This window comes from Hyla sarda, chromosome 4 (assembly GCF_029499605.1).
Source record: "Hyla sarda isolate aHylSar1 chromosome 4, aHylSar1.hap1, whole genome shotgun sequence".
Taxonomy (NCBI): Eukaryota; Metazoa; Chordata; class Amphibia; order Anura; family Hylidae; genus Hyla; species Hyla sarda.
Genome location: NC_079192.1, coordinates 249,747,657 through 249,769,363, shown reverse-complemented (window position 1 = coordinate 249,769,363; position 21,707 = coordinate 249,747,657). Strand labels below are relative to the sequence as shown.

Genomic DNA, 21,707 nt, shown 5'->3' with positions numbered 1-21,707 from the left:
CTACATAGAAGCTAAGAGCATATTTATTGTTCAAGTGTTTTCATCAGTGGAGGGTCCAGGTGCTGATAGTGCCATCGAATGCTAGAACAGGTGGGAAAAAGGGCCCAGTTGATCAACCAAATAAACAGTGCTTAACTTCTTCCTGCTCATTTTAGAAATTGGTGGGAGTCTCAGCACCTGGACCCCCAATGATGAAAACTTTTCACATGTCAAACATTTTCTGAAATAACAGTTACACTTCAGTTGAAGGAACGATGACAGTGTTCTTATAAATGCACAGCATGAGAGGGTGATCCATAACACAGATTCTCTCTCTCACAGTTTACATCCCCGTGTCCTGTATCCAAACCCAATGGCCAACACTAGATGTAATATAGACTATTAGAAAAGTTGTCCTTAGCAGTGAATCAAAGTTTGGTTTTCATTTCCAAATACGCATAATAAAATTTAAAGCTGTCTTTTGTCGTTTGCTCTAGAAGTTTTACGGTTAGGGGGGATATTTAACAATCCTGCTACCAGAAAACTAGTGTAAAATAGCAGCAGATTTTTACACAAACCAGAGGAAATGTTGCATTTCTTTCCACAAAATGGGTCTTGCACAAAAATGTTCAATTATTTTATGCCAGAAAACTGTCATACAAGCATTGACACATTTCCCCCAGAGAGCTTTGGTGAATATTTTAAACGAGTTTTAACCATAAGACAGTTTATAGCTACTATTTCCATTTGGAATTCTGCATCAAAAGACAACAAGAGAGTGACAATCCTTCCTGCTGCAATACATATCTAGGGCAATGGATGGTATAGAAAAAATTCCCTTTTTCATAATGTACCTGTAAGCAAGGGCACCTGAAAAATGTCCTTCTATGTAAGTGTCCATTACGGGTTTAAAGTGCTGGAATTTACTGTCTTGTAGTAAATTTATTATATGAACCTAAAACACAAAAAAATCAATAGAAGAAATGTAAACTATCAGAATGGCTTTAATAGTTCTAACAGTCTGACAACACTACTTACGGCACTTACCAAGCAGTCAAAGACTTTTGAGCTGTACTTCTGAGAACTTTCATTCAAAATGCCAAATAAAGTGTCCAGTGTATCCTGCAGAAACTGTGAATGGAAAATATTGCTGGTTTAGCTACATATTACTGTAGGGCACAATCATTAACTTACACACTAAGCAGTTTACCTTTACAATTTCGGAACCATCAATTTCCTTTAACTTCGACAATGAGCCTGGGATTTTATCAGGGTGCATCCTCCATTTAAGCAGATCAAGCATGTCCCCTAAGCAGTAGTAAAGAACAGCAGAAATATAATAACATTACATGCTCAGATTATAGACATTAAACAATTCATTACTAATAGACACAACCATTGTGGTTAGAAAGATGCCTTTGGAATGGGAACGTTTCTAAATAAAAAACAACAAACGATCAGAAAATATGGTTACAGTAAAACACTAGTAACATTTCTTTAGAGTGGTTTTCAACTTTCAGATTAATTGTCATTGTTCTACTTCGCTTAGTATTGTTCTTCTTATTTGCAAGTGACAACAGGATTTTCCACAGAAATGGTTTTAAAGGTCTATTCCGGCCACAGACATCGTATCCCCTTTTCAAAGGATAGGGGATAAGATGTCTGATAAAGGGGACCCGCCGCTGCGACCCCTCACGATCTCCGTGCAGCACCCGCATTTTATACCGGGCTGTTGCTCCAGTCTCGGAAACCTCTGCGTCATGCCCTCCCCCATAGACATGAATGGAGGAGGCGTGGTGTGAGTCATGAGGGGGCGTGGCATAACATCACGTCTCCAGCCCCGAAAACAGAGTTTTCCGAGACTGGAGCAGCAGCCCGGCATAGAATGCCAGTGCTGCACAGAGATCACAGGGTATAAGAAGGTTTGGATAGGGAATGAGATGTCTATGGCTGGAATAACCCTTTAAAGGGTTGCTGGCATTAAGTAAAAAAAAAAACTTTGATATCACGCAAACATGTCAAATGTTTTGATTGGTCGAGGACCCTGACCATTCTGAACGCATTTAACCAGGCCCCATTGTACCTTAGCCACACTCACTTTTTGGTAGGCAACCTGTCCCCTGTAGGAAGGAGCTAAATTGTCTATAAACACATTGCAAATGGTGTCATGTAAGCATGATTGTGGCACAATTTGCACAGGGTTTTTGGGCAGATATATTCTCTGCTAACATGTGTATAAAGGCTGCTTAATAGAAATCTAAACAGCATCCAATGAACTCAGTTTCCAATGTTTTGAAGGTAAAAACCGCCTTGCATGCTGCGCTATATTTCTCAACAAAAAAAAGATCACAATGGCAGAATTAAACAAATATCTTGTAATCCATCAGATAAACGGTTTCTATTTGGCATTGTTATCTGGCACTTTACCGTAAACAGTATTCTGTTTACACCGATAGTGAAGTGGTTAAGTGAGGGATGTGTATTTAGATGATTTCTCTCCAAGGATAAACACTGTACCCTAAAGAATAACTAAACAATTGATTTGTCCCTAATTGGAGTATACATCACAGTACCGCATTGCAGATTGGCAATGATAACACTATTATTGAAGGAAGACTACAGATAAAAATTGAGTGATATTTAACATGTGAATATTACTACTCTTACTAAGAACGCTGCAGTATCCGTCATAAGCTCTCACTTCAGTTTGTTTCTAAGGTAACAGGAAAACATATCTCTGAGCCATGCATATAAACAGTCTGTACTGTCAATCCTGCACAAGCAGTAAAGCCTTGATCACAACTCTACAAAGCGATAGAAAGGAGACTCTTGCATGGCAGCAGAGTTAATATTTGATGAAACATTTCTCTAATTCCATACCGTTTTGTGTTAGCTTGGTTGAACAAAGGAATGAGGTTATCCAAAAAGACTCCTTTGTATTCTTAACAGCTTGATTATTATTTCCGTGTTGATTTCCTTTCAAAAATGGGAGTTTGAGGTAGCGGCAGGAATCTTGGAAAACGGTGTTCTCTTCACACTGCAACAAGCAACAACAAAGTAGAATTGTTCACCATGTCTAGTGTGATAGTAAGGCAAACAGAGATTGTTCCTGAGGGCATAATAAACTTGTACTGTCTTACCAAAAATAATAATCTTATGTATATTTAATAGAATTTACTCCCCTGACAAGTGAAGGGAACAAAAAAAACGTAAGGTGTTCAAGAACAATACTATAACTATTACAGTGTGGATATCTTTAGAAACATTTAAATAAATGTTCCTGAGAATAGAATACAGTATAGGGTTTGTTCATACATGCCCTATTTTCTGCTGTAGATCTGAATTAAATGATGTATTTGAAAATTTAGTAGAAGCTTTCAATTCTCTTCTCCTAATTCTCTACCACTGTAATCAATGTTATCAGAAGAACACAATATCTATAATATATATCTATCTATGAATATTTTACATTACATGATAACATAATACCTGGTCATTAAGTTTCTAAAAAGGTTTTGCATGGGAAACTTACAAGGGCTGTTATTTGATGAACTGCTATAATGTGCATGTTGGTCCAATGATATTGAATATTTCACAACTCTTCTGTTTAGTAATGCGATTACCTTTTTCTAAAAAAATATTTAAAGAGGACCTACTTCTGATTTTGTAAATCCTTGTTTTTCCCATAAAGTAGCTATTCTGGAACATCTTTTCTCATAAATATATTCCTTTAGAATATCTATGAGTAACGAGACAACTGGGCATTACTATTCCTCTTATCAATGGGACATGTCCCTCAGGAAGTCAAGGCAGACATTGATTGGACAGTGTACATATGCTCACTAACTGGTTATGCTTAGCTGTCAATTTAAAAGGGGTATTCCAGGAAAAAACTTTTTATTATATATCAACTGGCCCCAGAAAGTTAAACAGATTTGTAAATTTCTTCTATTAAAAAATCTTAATCCTTTCCGTACTTATGAGCTTCTGAAGTTAAAGGGGTATTCCAGGAAAAATGTTTTTTTTATATCAACTGGCTCCAGAAAGTTAAAAAGATTTGTAAACTACTTCTATTAAATCTTAATCCTTTCAATAGTTATTAGCTACTGAAGTTGAGCTGTTGTTTTCTGTCTGGCAATAGTGCTCTCTGCTGACATCTCTGCTTGTCTCGGGAACTGCACAGAGTAGAAGAGGTTTGCTATGGAGATTTGCTTCTAAACTGGGCGGTTCCCGAGACACGTGTCAACATAGAGCACTTAGACAGAAAAGAACAACCTTAACTTCAGAAGGTCATAAGTACTGAAAGCATTAAGATTTTTTAATAGAAGAAATTTACAAATCTGTTTAACTTTCTGGAGCCAGTTGATATATAAAAAAAAGTTTTTTTTCCTGGAATACCCCTTTAAAGGGAACCTGTCACTTTCATGCTGCCTGAACCAGGGGCTTCTCTCTGCCCTACTGGACTTGACTAATAGATCTCTTCTTCTGTAAAAAGACTAACAGAGGGCAAGTACAGCATTCTTTATAATATGACCTAGGATTTTTAAATTATGGTGAATACCATTATTTTCTAAAATAGTCATGTCAGAACAGGTGACATCTCATCTTTAATATGGTAGTAGTCAAGAGTTTCCTGCAGAGGAGGACTGTTTGCTATACAAATGGGAAGATAAGTGTACCTGAGAGCGGTGCCTCTTCATTTCTGACTGGCTTTTTTCTATTGATCCCCACAATGCCCACTTGGCCCTTTGAAGGGAGCCGATCACAAATACAAGGGCTATGCACTCAGCTAAGCATACCACATGAAGTTTTGTTTGTTTGCTTTTTAAACAAAGAAACAAAGTATCAGCTCACCGGGCCCCACGGTGCGTGGCAATCCTCAGTGCGAATACCATACAAGTAGAACAACAGCCAGCACTTGTTAAAACTTGCATTTATTAATGTCCTTTAAAGGTCTATATGGACGGTAGTGAGGGAGAAAACATAGGAACAATAAAGTCCAATGTTATGGCATGGAGAAATTCTTCATATTGTTGACATGTTTCAGGTCCAATGATCTTTAATCATGGCATACATGTTTGCACAATAGTCTCAGGTGCACAATGCACAAATATAACTTGATTGTTCTATGTGACTATAAAAACAACAAGACATATGAAGAATCAAATGAAAAAAGACTCATCAATAATGTAGTATTAAAGCAGTCCTATTGTTAAGACCATGTGGCTGTATACTGTTCAAGAGGTAAATCCACATTATCTCCCTGGTGTTGTACTAAATCTCCACCTCTCTTGGATAGTGTAACCCTTTCAATGCCTAAGATCTTGAAGGAGGAGACATCCCCTTGGTGATTAACTAAAACATTTTTAGACACATTGGATATTGGTAAGGGGGCCAGCAACCTGTCTGACATGTTCCTGTATTCTTAAGATTCTTAATCTTTTGGTGCTTCCTATGTAGTTCATGTGACATTCAGTACAAGTGATTCTGTATACTACATATTTGCTGTTACAATTAATTAAAGATTTTACAGGATATTTCACATTATCTACTGTACTCTCAATACATGTACATTTCACAGCAAATTTGCAATCACCACATCTGGGTTCAGAGAACTCGTGAAAACCTTTAACAGACAGCCAGGATTCATTATTCTGCACATCGATAACCAAACTGGTTGATAGCATAGAAGATAAAGTAGGTGCCCTCCGACTGGAGAAACGTACACCACATTGTAATACTCGGCCCAGATCGGATGAGAATACTGCCATTAAGTTGATAAAATACATTAATTACAATTCCTGTCATCTGAAAGGGATGCAGATGGAGTATGCACCAGACTAAAACAGAGAGGCTATCCGTGGTGGACACTAAACAGAGCCCGTAGACGTGTAGATCCTATCCATCGTTCTGGACTTCTTGATAAGGTAAAACATGAAGAAAAACAAGATAAGGCCATGACTTTTATAACTACTTAAAGTTGCGAGTTTAAACAAATCAGAAATATTATAACACGTCATTTACCTATGTTGTCCTGCGATCCAGATCTGGGCCGAGTATTACAATGTGGTGTACGTTTCTCCAGTCGGAGGGCACCTACTTTATCACCTTGTTTGGTTAGCGATATGCAGCATAATGAATCCTGGCTGTCTATTAAAGGTTCTCACAAGTGCTCGGAACCCAGACGTGGTGTTTGCAAATTTGCTGTGAAATGTACATGTATTGAGGGTACAGTAGATAATGTGAAATATCCTGTAAAATCTTTCATTAATTGTAACAGTATTTAATTTTAAATATTGTAATTTTAATTGTAAATATGTAGTATACAGAATCACTTGTACTGAATGTCACATGAACTACATAGGAAGCACCAAAAGAAATCTTATGAAAAGAAAACCGGAACATGTCAGACCGGTTTCCGGCCCAATTACCAATAGTACACCGCTCAAAAAAATTAAGCGAACACTAAGATAACACATCCTAGATCTGAATGAATGAACTAATCGTATGAAATACTTTCGTCTTTACATAGTTGAATGTGCTGACAACAAAATCACAAAAATTATCAATGGAAATCAAATTTATCAACCCATGGAGGTCTGGTTATGAAGTCACCCTCAAAATCAAAGTGGAAAACCACACTAAAGACTGATCCAACTTTGATGTAATGCCCTTAAAACAAGTCATAATGAGGCTCAGTAGTGTGTGTGGCTATGACCTACCTACAACGCCTGGGCATGCTCCTGATGAGGTGGCGGATGGTCTCCTGAGGGATGTCCTCCCAGACCTGGACTAAAGCATCCGCAACTCCTGGACAGTCTGTGGTGCCACATGAGGTCTAGCATTGTCTTGCATTAGGAGGAATCCAGGGCCAACCACACCAGCATATGGTCTCACAAGGGGTCTGAGGATCTCGTCTCGGTACCTAATGGCAGTCAGGCTACCTCTGGCAAGCACATGGAGGGCTGTGCGGCCCCCCAAAGAAATGCCACCCCACACCATTACTGACCCACCGCTAAACCAGTCATGCTGAAGGATGTTGCCGGCAGCAGAACGTTCTCCACGGCGTCTCCAGACTGTCACGTCTGTCATATGTGCCCAGTGTGAACCTGCTTTCATATGTGAAGAGCACAGGGCGCCAGTGGCCAATTTGCCAATCTTGGTGTGCTCTGGCAAATGTCAAACGTCCTGCTGTAAGCACAACCCCACCCCCCTGTGGACGTCAGCTCTAATACCACCCTCATGGCGTCTGTTTCTGACCGTTTGAATGGACACATGCACATTTGTGGCCTGCTGGAGATCATTTTGCAGGGCTCTGGCAGTGCTCCTCCTTGCACAAAGGTGGAGGTAGCCATCCTGCTGTTGGGTTGTTGCCCTCCTACGGCCTCCTCCACGTCTCCTGATGTACTGTCATGTCTCCTGGTAGCGGCTACCTGCTCTGGACACTACGCTGACAGACATGGTAAACCTTCTTGCCACAGCTCATATTGATGTGCCATCCTGGATGAGCTGGACTACATGAACCACTTGTGTGGGTTGTAGACTCTGTCTCATGCTACCACTAGAGTGAAAGCACCGCAAGCATTCCAAAATGACCAAAACATCAGCAAGGAAGCATAGGAACTGAGAAGTGGTCTGTGGTCACCACCTGCAGAACCACTCCTTTATTGGGGATGTCTTTCTAACTGCCTACAATTTCCACCTGTTGTCTGTTCCATTTGCACAACAGCATGTGAAATTGATTGTCAATCAGTGTTGCATCCTGAGTGGACAGTGTGATTTCACAGAAGTGTGATTGAGAGTTACATTGTGCTGTTTAAGTGTCCCCTTTATTTTTTTAGCAGTGTATATCCAATGTGTAAAACTTTTTTAGTTCATTACCAAGGGAAGGGGATGTCTCCTTCAAGTTCTCAGGCATTTAAAGGGTTACACTGTCCAAGAGAGGTGGAGATTTAGTACAACACCTCCGCAATAGGGAGATAATGTGGATTTACCTATTGAGCAGTATACAGCCACATAGTCTTAATAACAGGACTGATTTAATACAGTACTACATTATTGATGAGTCTTTTTTTCGTTTGTGTTTCTTCATATGTTTTGTTGTTTTTATAGTCACATAGAACAATAAAGTTATATTTGTTTATTGTGCACTTGAGTCCCTCCTCCCACCCCCCTCGGTGGGGTGGAGTAGTAGGCACTATGGTTAGTACAAAAAAAAACATGTATGCCATGATTAAAGGTCCATAGACCTGTAACATGTCAGCAATATAAAGAATTTCTCTATGCCATAACACTGGACTTTATTGTTCCTATGTTTCCTCCCTCACTGCTGTCCATATAGACTTTTAAAGGACTTTAATGAATGTAAGTTTTAACAGGTGCTGGCTGTTGTTCTACTTGTACTGATTGTTTCTTATTTTAATGACAGCTATCCTTTAAGATGCACACTCATGGGAAATAATACTATGTGCAAACAAATCCAAATAAATGCAGATTTCAGCTCACTTGCTCTAAAGTTCCCAGAATACAGGCCTGCAGCCTGTATTTAAAAATCTTAATCCTTCCAGTAGGTATCAGCTGCTGTATGCTCCACAGAAAGTTCTTTTTTGGAATTTCCTTTCTGTCTGACCACAGTGCTCTCTGCTGTCACCTCTGTCCATGTCAGGAACTGTCCAGAGTAGGAGCAAATCCTCATAGCAAACCTCTCCTGCTCTGGATCGTTCCTAAAATGGACAGAGGTATCAGCAGAGAGCACTGTGGTCAGACAGAAAGGAAATTCAAAAAGAAAAGAACTTCCCTGGAGCATACAGCAGCTGGTAAGTACTGAAAATATTAAGATTTTTTTTAAATAAATAATTTACAAATCTGTTTAACTTTATGGCATCAGTTGATTCTTTACTTGGACCAATAAAGCTCTGGATTTTATCTGTCAACAATTTTTGTGTATGCGCCAACAATGTCTGAGAAACATGGAGGGTAAAGTTTATATGCAATGCATTGGACACATATAAACTGGATGAAACATTTTACACCTATCAAGGTACACATTCAGTTGTTCAGGGACGGTAAAACTACCTTGTGTACAATGAGTTCATGAGTGCCATCTGGAAACGTTCGACCATCTTCTTGCATCAGTGGAATGAATGAAAAGCCAAACAATTTTTTCTCACCCTTTTCTTTTGCTATATTGGGGAAATATTAACAACATTTTATATAGCAATACATGAAAGGAATACACATTTTAAAGGGGTATTCCGGGCGAAAACATCTTATCCCCTATCGAAAGGATAGGGGATAAGATGTCTGATCGCGGGGGGCCTGCTGCGGAGACCCCTGCGATTTCCCTGCAGCAGCCCGCATTCTATGCGTATCCCCCCACGATCAGACATCTTATCCCCTATCCTTTCGATAGGGGATAAGATGTTTTTGCCCGAAATACCCCTTTAAGTTCTTGACTTATGGGACAGCATGACATATTTCATAGATGTTACACTATGTAATGGAGATGGAAATGGAATGGAAATCTTACTAGAACAATGCCGGAATTCAAATCGGATATGTGCTCCTCTAAATTTATCCACAGGTATAGGAAGCTTTAGTAATTCTGCCCATCTAGGGCTGTTGTTGTGATATAATACAAACGAATGATACTCGTGAGCAGCTGGTTCTCCTGAACCAAAAGATATATAATCCTAAGAAAAAGAAACAAACCGAACATCTTTCCTAAAGCTTTGAGTAATAAGAATATTATCTATTGCAGCTAATTAAAAATAAAGCAACATCTAAGAGAAACTTTAAAGACTTTCTTGGGGCATTGACTTAAAAAGGGGTTTTCCACTAAAAGACAATTTATAGGGGATAAGTGTCTGATCGAGGGGATTGATTTCTAGGAGAGCCCTGGAGATGCTCGAGTACAGCACTCTTTCATCTCTTTTGCGCTCCCATAGAAATAAATGGAGCGCCTGAAAGGAGCTCATACTCCTCTCAGAGAGCCAGGGTCCCATTCAGGAGATCCTGGGGGAGCCGGTGGTGGACCCTCCATGATCAGACACTTATCCCTTATGCCCCTATTAAAAGTACATGCAGCATATATGCCATAAATATCTCATACGTGTCGGTCTCACGTCTTGCATTCACACCTGAGCTGCCTGGTGAGGGGAGTCTATCCAGACGGAAAATGAGTGGCAAGGTTGCTAAGGATTCTACTAGCACCTGGATACAGCACGCAATGGACACAGTGGGTTGGGGCCCTCTTCTCTTCATATAGGTCACCTTCAGCAGACAACTGCATTTATCAGATCCCTATGACATATCTTGTGTTGACATACAGGCTTCAAGCTCAATTTTACCACATTTATGAGACCTTACTATATATAGAATTTTTTACGTTTGTGTCAGCTGTTCAGTATGGTATTAGTCTTATTAACACATCAACACTGTCAATGAAATATAATAAATTGGGTTCAAGGAGCCACTAATGTAACAAAGTGGTAATCCTTCATCGTTTTCATCACTTGGGATTTTGCTTCTATAATTTTAATTAAATTAGTCCTCATAATACAAGCCACATGATTTTCATTGTTTGGACTCAGAGATTGAAAACTATTAAGTGGAATTCATTAGCATTTTAACAATTTAAAGGGACTGCAAAGTAGTAAAATCCAGTGAAGCAAAGAATTACTAGAATCTAAGGCTTTTCTTCACAATCAATGACAACATATAGGAACAGGTTCATATAACTTTATTCAGTATCAAGAATCCTCTCTTATTTAAATGATATTGCTCAGTCTTTCGGGTCAGAATCTGAACGCCAAAACTAGGAGTGGAACCTAAACAGAAATGAACAATAATAGAAGAATTCCACCTTTTCGGTGTTGAAGACCAACTTATAGTTTAGGCTTACAAATACTGATCTAAAGACGGTGAAAGTGGCCTCATAGAATATTTGTCACCAACTACCGAGGTGTAATCAGTAATAGTTTATCATATATTCACGCAAGGTATATCTTTTATGCTGGGTTCATGTGAACCTAGTGTTCCGCATTCACTTTACCACATATCTCTCTGGAAGTAGAAGAATATATGAATTTCCTAACAAGCCAGGAATATTCCATAACTTACTTTTGAAAACAACTGTGTTATGATTGCAACACATGATGGATATTTCCCCACTTATAGAAAGATATATATGTATATACACACGCGCACACACACAAATACAAGAATCAATGGCATTTTGGCATTGACAGAAATAAATGTGAGGTCTACAGCATTGGAATTGTCATAAAAAATGCCAAAACCTTAGTGGACTGCATTTAAGTTGTAGTTGTCAGTTGCAGCTACCTTAGGGCAACAACATGGGGGGGGGGGAAGTTAGTTGAGTGATAAGAGGACTTGGCTGCCTAATTCACTCCCCCAAGGAAAGTAAAATGAGTGGTGATGTATATTATTTGGGAGTGACATCAAAATCTTTTTACACCTGTGTAGACAATAATCTTTGCCCCAATGCTAGTTGTCATAGTTATATAGGTAACATAAGCTATGAGGCTAATGTAAACTAAGCTCAATTACCTTTAGAATCTGTCCCTCACTGTTCACAATAACCATTGTAACTTGTACATTTCTTGCAACACTTTTACCCCCTTTTTCAAATTCTCCTTTTTCTATGGTAATGTATAAGTCATTCCTCATGTCACCTGCAAAAAAAGAAAACAAACAAATAGAGTAAAAAAAAAAATGCAAATTAAGGTAAAGGGGTTTCCTGGGACTTTTTAACTGATGGTCTATCCTCAGACAGCTGTGTTTATTGTATACTGGCCAAGCTGGGTTACAATTAAGTGAATGGCAGCTTCGCTGCAGTAACATGGGCCCTTCTACTACACAATGAGCTGGAAATCTAGTGTGCACCCAAGCAGAACGGCTCTTCCGAAAAGCTGATAGGTGGGTGTGTTTGTACCCCTACAATCACATAACAATGGACTATCCTGATGATGGGCAAATCTCTAATTTTAACTAAATAAGTGATCAATTAAAAAAAATAATAATTAAGAAAAGATTGAACCATTTCTTAAGTATACAGCATGTCTATATGACACTGTCTATATAAGCACACAATATATTTTTCACATATTTCTCTGATAATTTTCATAGCCCTTTGCCTTTCAGTAGGCATCCAAAAGCAGCCATTATAAGTTACTGGGACACTAGAGGCCTGTAGAATTTTTTGGGTCAATATATACCTTCCTTTATGTGTATACATAGGTAGAAATAAAGGGCCTACGAGGACAAGATATAATTCAAGATGCCAATTTTTTACATATAACCCTGAATATGTGATTGCAATAATGTGATATGTACAACTGTTTCAATGTTTAACACAACTGAATTAACCTGCTACATAAACATTATCTCATACTTGAAATGGAGCATTAAAGTCAATAAAAAGCAGGAAGGAGAAGTAATAGCTATGTACACAACTGTACAAATGTAACAGAGGTGCCGCTCCGATAGCAGGACTGACTGGGACTCCTCTTCTGATGCTTCTGGGGACCAGGTGGAGCTGGCTACTCCTCTTCCAAAATGGGACTCTGCTGCAACAAAGGCCCAGGAACCCTCGTTCTGAGGTAGGCCTCGCTTCCCTCAGTGATGCGACCTCTGTTACCGATTCCACCATTAAGGATGTGTATGCTGCGGTACTGGCTATAAGTGCGGACACTGGGTTCATAAAGGAGGACAGTATTGCTATGGATCCTGCACTTAAAAGATCTGGCCGTTATTCTATGTTCTGCAAGGGACCATCCTGATCTTACTATTGCTAGATAGCGAGTTTCAAGGTTTTCTGACTTTTTCTGCAGATGTTCAAAAACGAAGAGAGTAGTTTCTGGATATCAAGAAAGGTCTTCAAATGTTGAATTTCGTCTGCGCCATGCTTTATCCTGCCAGGCTACGAGTAGTTGTTCTGAGCACTATCCATCTCTTTGAATATCCCATACAGGCTCTGGAGTAAATACTAAGAGTCACCTGCACCACGGACCTGCTATTCTTTGCTAGAGGGACATTTTGAGCAGTGTCATCCATAGTACCTCTGCTTGCTGCTGCACGGTAAACTGCCCTCCGCATGTGTTTCATGTTATCCAGGCTAACCTTTTGTTTTGGTTTTCAGCATCTTCTTCTCTCAAGTCTAAAGCAGTTTCGGTATCTGTTCCAACTCATTGGGCAAATGAGTTAAGATGTCCATCGGAGCTCCGCCGACCAGCTCCTGGCTGGCTCTGGCGACCTACTCCTTCTGGCAGATCAGTGTTATGCCTATGCATAGCGCTGAACAGTATTAACAATTATAAGATTGCTCTACATAATCCCTTAATGAATGTGCATAAGCCCCTCCCCAATAGAAAATTAAATAAATAATTTTAAATAAAATTTTAAAAATAAAATTTTTTAAAAACAATAAAATAAACATATTTGGTATTGCCAAATGCAGAAATATCCAAAACTATTAAAATATAAAAAAAAGAACATGCCAGTTTTACATTAAGTGCACTGTGTACATACGAACCCCGCCAAAAGTAGAAAATTTGCATTTTATTTTCAAATTCCCCAAACAATTATTATTATATATATTTTTTTGCACTGTACGTTCTATGGTAAAGCGAAAGGTGTTATTAGGAAGTACAATTGGTTGCACATTAAACAATCCCTCACATGGCTCAGTAAAAATAAAAAAAAGAGTAAAAAGTGTGAAGAAAAAATGAAAACACAAAAATGATAGCTGGTTGTGTCCTTAAAGGGTACTCCGATGGAAATTTTTTTTTTTTTATATAAACCAAGTGGTGCTAGAAAATTAAACAGATTTGTAATTTACTTCTATTTAAAAATCTTAATGCTTCCAGTACTTAGATGCTATATGCTCCACAGGAAGTTCTTTTGTTTTTTAAATTTTCTTTCTGTCTGACCATAGTGCTCTCTGCTAACACCTCTGTCTATTTTAGGAACTGTCCAGAGAAGGATAGGTTTGCTATGGGGATTTGCATGTACTCTGGGAGTTCCAAAAATGGACAGAGGTGTCAGTAGAGAGCACTGTAGTAAGAACAAATGGAAATTCAAAAATAAAAGTTGTTCCTCTCTAGTATACAGCAGCTGATAAATACTGAAAGGATTAAGATTTTTAAACAGAAGTAATTTACAAATCTGTTTACCTTTCTGGCACAATTTGATTAAAAAAAAAATAAATTTTTTCCAGTAGAGAACCCCTTTAACCCCTTAAGAGCCACAGGATTTTCCCTTTTTGCACTTTCGTATTTTACACCTCACCTTCTAAAAATCAGAACGCTTTCAATTTTGCCCCTACAGACCCATATTAGGGCTTGATTTTTGTGCCACCAATTGTACTTTATAATAACATCAATCATTTCACCCAAAAATTTATGGTGAAACCAGAAAAAAAATATTTGTGGGTCAAAACTGGAAAAAAATGCTATTTTGTAATGTTAGGGGCTTCCAATTCTACGTAGTGCACCTTTTGGTAAAAATGACACCACATATTTATTCTGTAGATCCATACGGTTACAATGATATATAGTTTTTTATTTTACTACATAACAAAAATTATAACTGCATGCACCAAAATTAGTGTTTAAAATTGTCATTTTCTGACCGCTATAACTTTTTATATTTTCCGTATACGGGGCGGTATAGGGCTCATTTTTTGCGCAGTGATCTGAAGTTTTCATTGGTACTAAATTGTTCTGATGGGACCTTTTTATTGCTTTTTATAACTTTTTAGGGTATACAAAATGGCCAATAATATGCAATTTTGGACTTTGGAATTTTTTTTACGTGTACACCATTGACCATGCGGTTTAATTAAAGGGGTACTCCGGTGAAAAACTTTTTTATTAAATCAACTGGTGCCAGAAAGTTAAACAGATTTGTAAATTACTTCTATTAAAAAATCTTAATCATTCTTGTACTTATTAGCTGCTGAATACTACAGCGGAAATTCTTTTCTTTTTGAAACACAGAACTGTCTGCTGACATCACGAGCACAGTGCTCTCTGCTGACATCTCTGTCCATTTTATGAACTGTCAAGAACAGCATATGTTTGCTATGGGGATTTCCTTTTACCCTGGACAGTTCCTAAAAATGGACAGAGATGTCAGCAGAGAGCACTGTGCTCGTGATTCAGCAGACAGCTCTGTGTTTCAAACGGAAAAGAATTTCCACTGTAGTATTCAGCAGCTAATAAGTACAGGAAGGATTACGATTTTTAATAGAAGTAATTTAAAAATCTGTTTAACTTTCTGGCACCAGTTGATTAAAAAAAAAAAAGTTTTTCACCGGAGTACCCCTTTAACATTATATTATAGTTCGGATATTTACACACTCGGCGATACCACACATGTTTATTTTTATTTACATATATATATTATTTTTTTATAAATGGGAAAAGGGGGGTGATTCAAACTTTTATTCAGGAAGGTGTTAAATCTCTTTTTTTTTTTTTTTTATCCCCCACTGGGGCTATTACATGCAATCCTTTGATTGTATACACTGAACAATGACATGCCATAGCATAGCATTGATCAGTGTAATCTGTGCTCGATTGCTTTAGCCTGGAAATCAGGCTTGGAGCAAGAAAACGCCAATCGGACAGCAAGGAGCAAGGTAAGGTGCCTCCCGTTGTCCTCTCAGCTGTTTGGGATGGTGCGATTTTACCACGGAGGTCCTGAACAGCTCAGCTGAGCTAACCGGCAGTTTTTTCTCCATGTTTAGACGCCACGACCAACTGGTGTCGCCCGATCGGCGATATCTGGTATTAGCCGCGGGTCCTGGTTGCTGATAGGAACCAGGACCCAGCAGGTACGAAGCACACTCAGCTCCTGAGCGCATCTCACATAACTGTAATTATATGTCCGTGGTGGTTAAGGCCAAAATGGGCAGTGTTCCGAAAAGGTTAAAAAAAAAAAATTATATATATATATATATATATATATATATATATATATATATATATAAACAAATGTAACCGAGCAGCTGTCTCAATGCAATCACGGTTGGAAAAGTCTGTTTAGGAAACATTAGAGTTTACTAAAGTGTCTGCAGCTTCTGCGACATATATCTTTTGTTTTTCTATAGCTTACCAGGCATAATGATATCTGAGAAGCCAAGCTTTCTTGTTATTGACACCCCACGGGTAAACACTGAAGAGTATTCTCTTCTAATTTGCTCAATGTCTCCATGAAGCAGCTGAAGAGAAACTGCCAATCCTGGAATAAAAGTGAGAAAAAGAGCTCAGAAGTTATGTATTCAGGAGAAATTCTGAGGCTATTTACATCATTTTGTATGGAACTCAGCAAATTTAGCATAAATCATTAAGTATTCAGTACCAGGCTGACTATCCAAAGAGTGAAATCAAGTCAACCTGACATTCAATGCTTTATCTACCGTATAGATCTCAATATTTAACATGTAAAGGAGAAAACAAAAAAGGAAAATTTTATTTTCTGCTCACATTTTATTGCTTTTGTGCCTGGGAATTGTTCTGCGTGATGATGACATTTCATCGTGAAACATGCAGGAGAAGGTCCAGACACTTCAGGGTGACAGATTGGAGGATAAGGAGGGCCCAGCGAAGGAAATTGGTATTTTTATTTTTTGAAGGGGTTGTTTCTACCTAATTTGTGTGTGTGTGTGTGTGGGGGGGGGGGGGTGTGTGTGGGGGGGGGGGGGGGGGTGAAACTGGCATACTGCGGTCTGCTAGCTAATAGACCAATACACTTACTTTCCAGGAAACTGTTCCTCTAGGAATGCTCAGACCTGACACCCATAATGTGGTGGTGCACCATCTTGTCATGTGTCAGGTCCGAGCATTCCTAGATGAACAGTTTCCTGGAAAGTGTTGAATGGCAATCAAGGTCTCCCGATCTGACCTCCTTAGACTTTTATCTTTGGGGTCATCTGAAGGCAATTGTCTATGCTGTGAAGATACGAGATGTGCAGCACCTGAAACTACGGATACTGGAAGCCTGTGCTAGCATTTCTCCTGCGGTGTTGCTATAAGTGTGTGAAGAGTGGGAGAAGAGGGTTGCATTGACAATCCAACACAATGGGCAGCAAATTGAACACATTTTATGAGTGGTCAGAAACTTGTAAATAACTCATGAAAGAATAAAGTTACGTTAAAACCAAGCACATCATTGTTTTTCTTGTGAAAGTCTCAATAAGTTTGATGTCTCACATGACCCTCTTCCTATTGAAAAAACCAAAGTTGGATTCAAAATGGCCGACTTCAAAATGGCCGCCATGGTCACCACCCATCTTGAAAAGTTTCCCCCTCACATATACTAATGTGCCACAAACAGGAAGTTAATATCACCAACCATTTCCATTTTATTAAGGTGTATCCATATAAATGGCCCACCCTGTAGTAGGAAGGAGAAGTAAAAGTCCTTCCTTTATATTTCCCATTCCATTCCATTGAAATACACTTCTGGCATTGGCTCAATAACTGCAGTGGCAATTTTCCAAAAAATGCCAGAAAAAAAACCTATGTGGAAACATAGTCTTAAACCTGCAAAACAAATCTATTAGGTTCCGCACTTTACCAGCATCAGCCTATAGATTATCCTTTTACAAGTGAAGAGGAAAACAGGGGTGTATAGGTGTAAAGGGGTAACAGAGGGGTGTAGAAAGGTGTACAGGGGTATGAGGTGGGCAGAGGAGTGTACATGGGTGGCAGAGGGGTGTAGGAGTGTACATGGGTGGCAGAGGGGTGTAGGGGGTGACAGAGGGGGTGATAGAGGGGTGTACAGGGGTGACGGAGTGGTGTTGGGGGTGTAGAGGTGTGTACATGGGTTGCAAAGGGGTGTACATAGGTGACAGGGGGTGACAGATGGGTGTAGAAGGGTGTACATTGGTGACAGGGGGGCATCGGGGGTGACAGGGGTGGACAGGGGTGACAAGGATGTGGTCAGAGGGGTGGACAATGAGGGGTGAACATGGGTGACACGGGGATGGACAGGTATGACAGAGGTGTGGATATTGGACAGAGGTGGACATTGATGACAGGAGGGTGGACATGGGAGACAGGTGGTCAGAGGGGTGGACAACCGTGACAAGCAGTTAAAAGAGGGGTGGAAAGGAGTGACAGAGAGGGGTGGACTGGGGTGGCAAAGGGACAGAGGGGTGAATAGGGGGGTGGACATGGGTGACAGAGGGGTAGACTGGGGTGTGGATGGGGTGGTGAACATGGGTGACAGGGGGTAGACTGGGGGGGCAAGACTGGGGTGTGGATGGGGTGGTGAACATAGATGACAGGGAGTAGACTGGGGGGCAGACCGGGGGGTGGACATGGATGACTGGGTAGAATGGGGGCGTGAACATGGGTGACAGGGATGGGCAGGGGGGTGGACAAGGTGGACATGAATGACAGGAGGATGGACATGGGTGAGAAGGGGGATAAACATGGGTGACGGGAGGGGGGATGGACAAGGTTGAGAAGGGGTAAAGAGGGGTGGAAAGGGTACAGTACCTTAAGCAAGCCATTTTTCTTCACTACACCGGCACGGGAATCCACTGCAGCTTCCGCGTTCTTCCCCTCTCTGGCAGGGTACTCACTTACTGGGCCACAGGGGGGAAGGGACACTGGGGGACGCACGCACAGCAAAGCGCACACAGACTTCTCTTCCCCCCTGCGGCGCCGTGAGTCACAGGTGTGCAGGCCGGGGAAAGAATTTTAACCCGTACAGGACCCAGGGCGTATGGATACGCCTTCTGTACCTGGGTCTTAAGGACCAAGGGCGTACCTGTACGCCTGTGGGAATTCTGGTCCCCGCCGAGCTCCGGTCGGGGACCGGACTGAGGTGACTGCTGATATCGATCAGCAGGCACCCCGCGCAAATGCCCATGTCGGCGATCGGCGCAAATCGCAAGTGAATTCACACTTGCGATTTGCGCCTATTCCGGGTCATACGGGTCTATGGTGACCCGGGATATAAGGGGGATCGCGGTTGTCTAAGACACCTACGATCCCCCTGAAGGGATAGGAGTGAGGTGGCAGGGGTGCCACCCCTCCTATTCCTGCTATTGGTAATCAAAAGCGACGACCAATAGCAGATCTGGGGCGAGGGGGGGGGGGTTTAACTTTCGTTTTCTCCATTCTGCCCACCCACAATAGGCGGGACAGGACGGGGAAACCGAAGGGGACCGGGCGCCGAAGTCCACTTACCCATTGGTGGAGGCTGCGTGATGCGATCAGCTGCGGTGATCGGCATGTCGTGCGGCTTGCTCCCTGGATCCTACGGAAGCCGGTGAGTTGCCTAGCAACATCTGGAGGGCTACAGTTTGAGACCACTATACAGTGGTCTCAAACTGTAGCCCTCCAGATGTTGAAAAACTACAACTCCCAGCATGCCCAGACAGCTGTTTGGGCATGCTGGGATTTGTAGTTTTGCAACAGCTGGAGGGCTACAGTTTGAGACCACTATACAGTGGTCTCTAAACTGTATCCCTCCAGATCTTGCAAAACTACAACTCCTAGCATGCCCACACAGCTTTTTTCTGTCTGGGTATGCTGGGATTTGTAGTTTTGCAACATCTGGAGGTCCACAGTTTGGAGATCACTGTGCAGTGGTCTCTGTAGCCCTCCAGATGTTGCAAAACTGCAAATCCCAGCATGCCCAAACAGCTGTCCCGCTATGCTGGGAGTTGTAGTTTTGCAACAGCTGGAGGTATACTGGTTGGAAAATACTGAGTTAGGTAACAGAACCTAACTGAAGGTTTTCCAACTAGTGTGCCTCCAGCTGTTGCAAAACTACAACTCCCAGCATACACGGTCTTTCAGTACATGCTGGGAGTTGTAGTTTTGAAACAGCTGGAGGTTTGCCCCCCCCCCCCCCCCCCCCATGTGAATGTACAGGGTACATTCACACGGGTAGGTTTACAGTAAGTTTCCTGCTTCAAGTATGAGCTGCAGCAAATTTTTCGTCGCAGCGCAAATTACTAGCGGGAAACTCAAAGTAAACCTCTGCCAGTGCGAACGTACCCTAAAAACACTACACTAACACAAAATAAAGGGTAAAACACTACATATACACCCCCATACTGTCCCCCCCCAATAAAAATGAAAAACGTATTGTACGGCAGTGATTCCAAAACGGAGCCTTCAGATGTTGCAAAACAACAACTCCCAGCATTTCCGGACAGCCACTGACTGTCCAGGCATGATGGGAGTTTAGCAACAGCTGGAGGCACCCTGTTTTGCAATCACTGGCGTAGAATACCCCTATGTCCACCCCTATCTAATCCCTAATTTAGTCCTCAAATGCGCATGGCGCTCTCTAACTTCGGAGCCCTGTCGTATTTCAAGGAAACAGTTTAGGGCCACATATGGGGTATTTCCGTACTCGGGAGAAATTACACTACGAATCTTGGGGGGCTTTTTCTCCTTTTACCCCTTATGAAAAGGAAAAGTTTGGGGCTACACCAGCCTGTTAGTGTAAAAAAATTTACACTAACATGCTGGTGTTGCCCCATACTTTTTATTTTAACAAGTGTTAAAAGGAAAAAAAGACCCCCAAAATGTGTAACGCAATTTCTCCTGAGTATGGAAATACCCCATATGTGGGCGTAAAATGCTCTGCGGGCACACAACAAGGCTCAGGAGTGAGAGCGCATTATGTACATTTGAGGCCTAAATTGGTGATTTGCAAAGGGGTGGCTGATTTTGCAGCGGTTCTGACATAAATGCAAAAAAAGAAATACCCACATGTGACCCCATTTTGGAAACTACACCCATTACCGAATGTAAACTGGGGTATAGTGAGCCTTAACACCCCACAGGCGTTTAATGAAAATTCTTCAAAGTTGAATGGGAAAAAAAAAAATGTTTCACTAAAATGCTGGTGTTACCCTAAATTTTTCATTTTCACAAGGGAAAATAGGAAAAAAGCCCCCCAAAATTTTCAACCCCATTTCTTCTGAGTAAGAACATACCCCATATGTGGATGTAAAGTGCTCTGCTGGCACACTACAATGCTCAGAAGAGAAGGAGCACCATTGGGATTTTGAAGAGAAAATTTGTCCGGAATTGAAGGCCACGTGTTTCCAAAGCACCCATAACAATGGACCCCATTCCCCCATGTGATCCCATTTTGGAAACTACACCCCTCATGGAATGTAATAAGGGGTACAGTGAGAATTTACGCCCCACAAGTGTCTGACAGATTTTTGGAACAGTGGTCCGTGAAAATGAAAAATGTAATTTTACATTTGCACAGCCCACTGTTCCAAAGATCTGTCAAAAGCCAGTGAGGTGTAAATACTCACTGCACCCCTTATTAAATTCTGTGAGGCGTGTAGTTTCCAAAATGGGGTCACATGTGGGGGGTCCACTGTTCTGGCACCACGGGGGGCTTTGTAAACGCACATGGCCCCCGACTTCTATTCCAACCAAATTCTGTCTCCAAAATCTCAATGGCGCTCCTCCTCTTCTGAGCATTGTAGTTCGCCCGCAGAGCACTTGACGTCCACACATTGGGTATTTCCATACTCAGAAGAAATGGGGTTACAAATTTTGGGCGTCATTTTCCCCTATTACCCCTTGTAAAAATGTAAAATTTTTGGGGAAAAACTGCATTTTAGTGAAAAAAGTTTTTTTTCATTTACACATCCGACTTTAACAAAAAGTCGTCAAACACCTGTGAGGCGTTAGGGTTAATGTACCCCTTGT

At 40.8% G+C, this 21,707-nt stretch overlaps 1 protein-coding gene across 4 annotated transcripts in view; it reads right to left on the bottom strand.

Annotated features, from left to right (window-relative positions):
- Positions 1-21,707, bottom strand: part of DOCK4 (dedicator of cytokinesis 4) — a 351,745-nt gene that overhangs the window by 162,649 nt on the left and 167,389 nt on the right. For all 4 annotated transcript variants that reach the window (XM_056573904.1, XM_056573906.1, XM_056573905.1 and 1 more), the window contains exons 13-20: positions 16,120-16,245; positions 11,551-11,675; positions 9,509-9,671; positions 9,055-9,161; positions 2,860-3,016; positions 1,190-1,287; positions 1,027-1,110; positions 834-934 (exon numbers count right to left, since the gene is read on the bottom strand). In XM_056573904.1, coding sequence (XP_056429879.1) covers positions 834-934; positions 1,027-1,110; positions 1,190-1,287; positions 2,860-3,016; positions 9,055-9,161; positions 9,509-9,671; positions 11,551-11,675; positions 16,120-16,245 — 961 coding nt within the window. The remainder of the gene's footprint in view (positions 1-833; positions 935-1,026; positions 1,111-1,189; positions 1,288-2,859; positions 3,017-9,054; positions 9,162-9,508; positions 9,672-11,550; positions 11,676-16,119; positions 16,246-21,707) is intronic.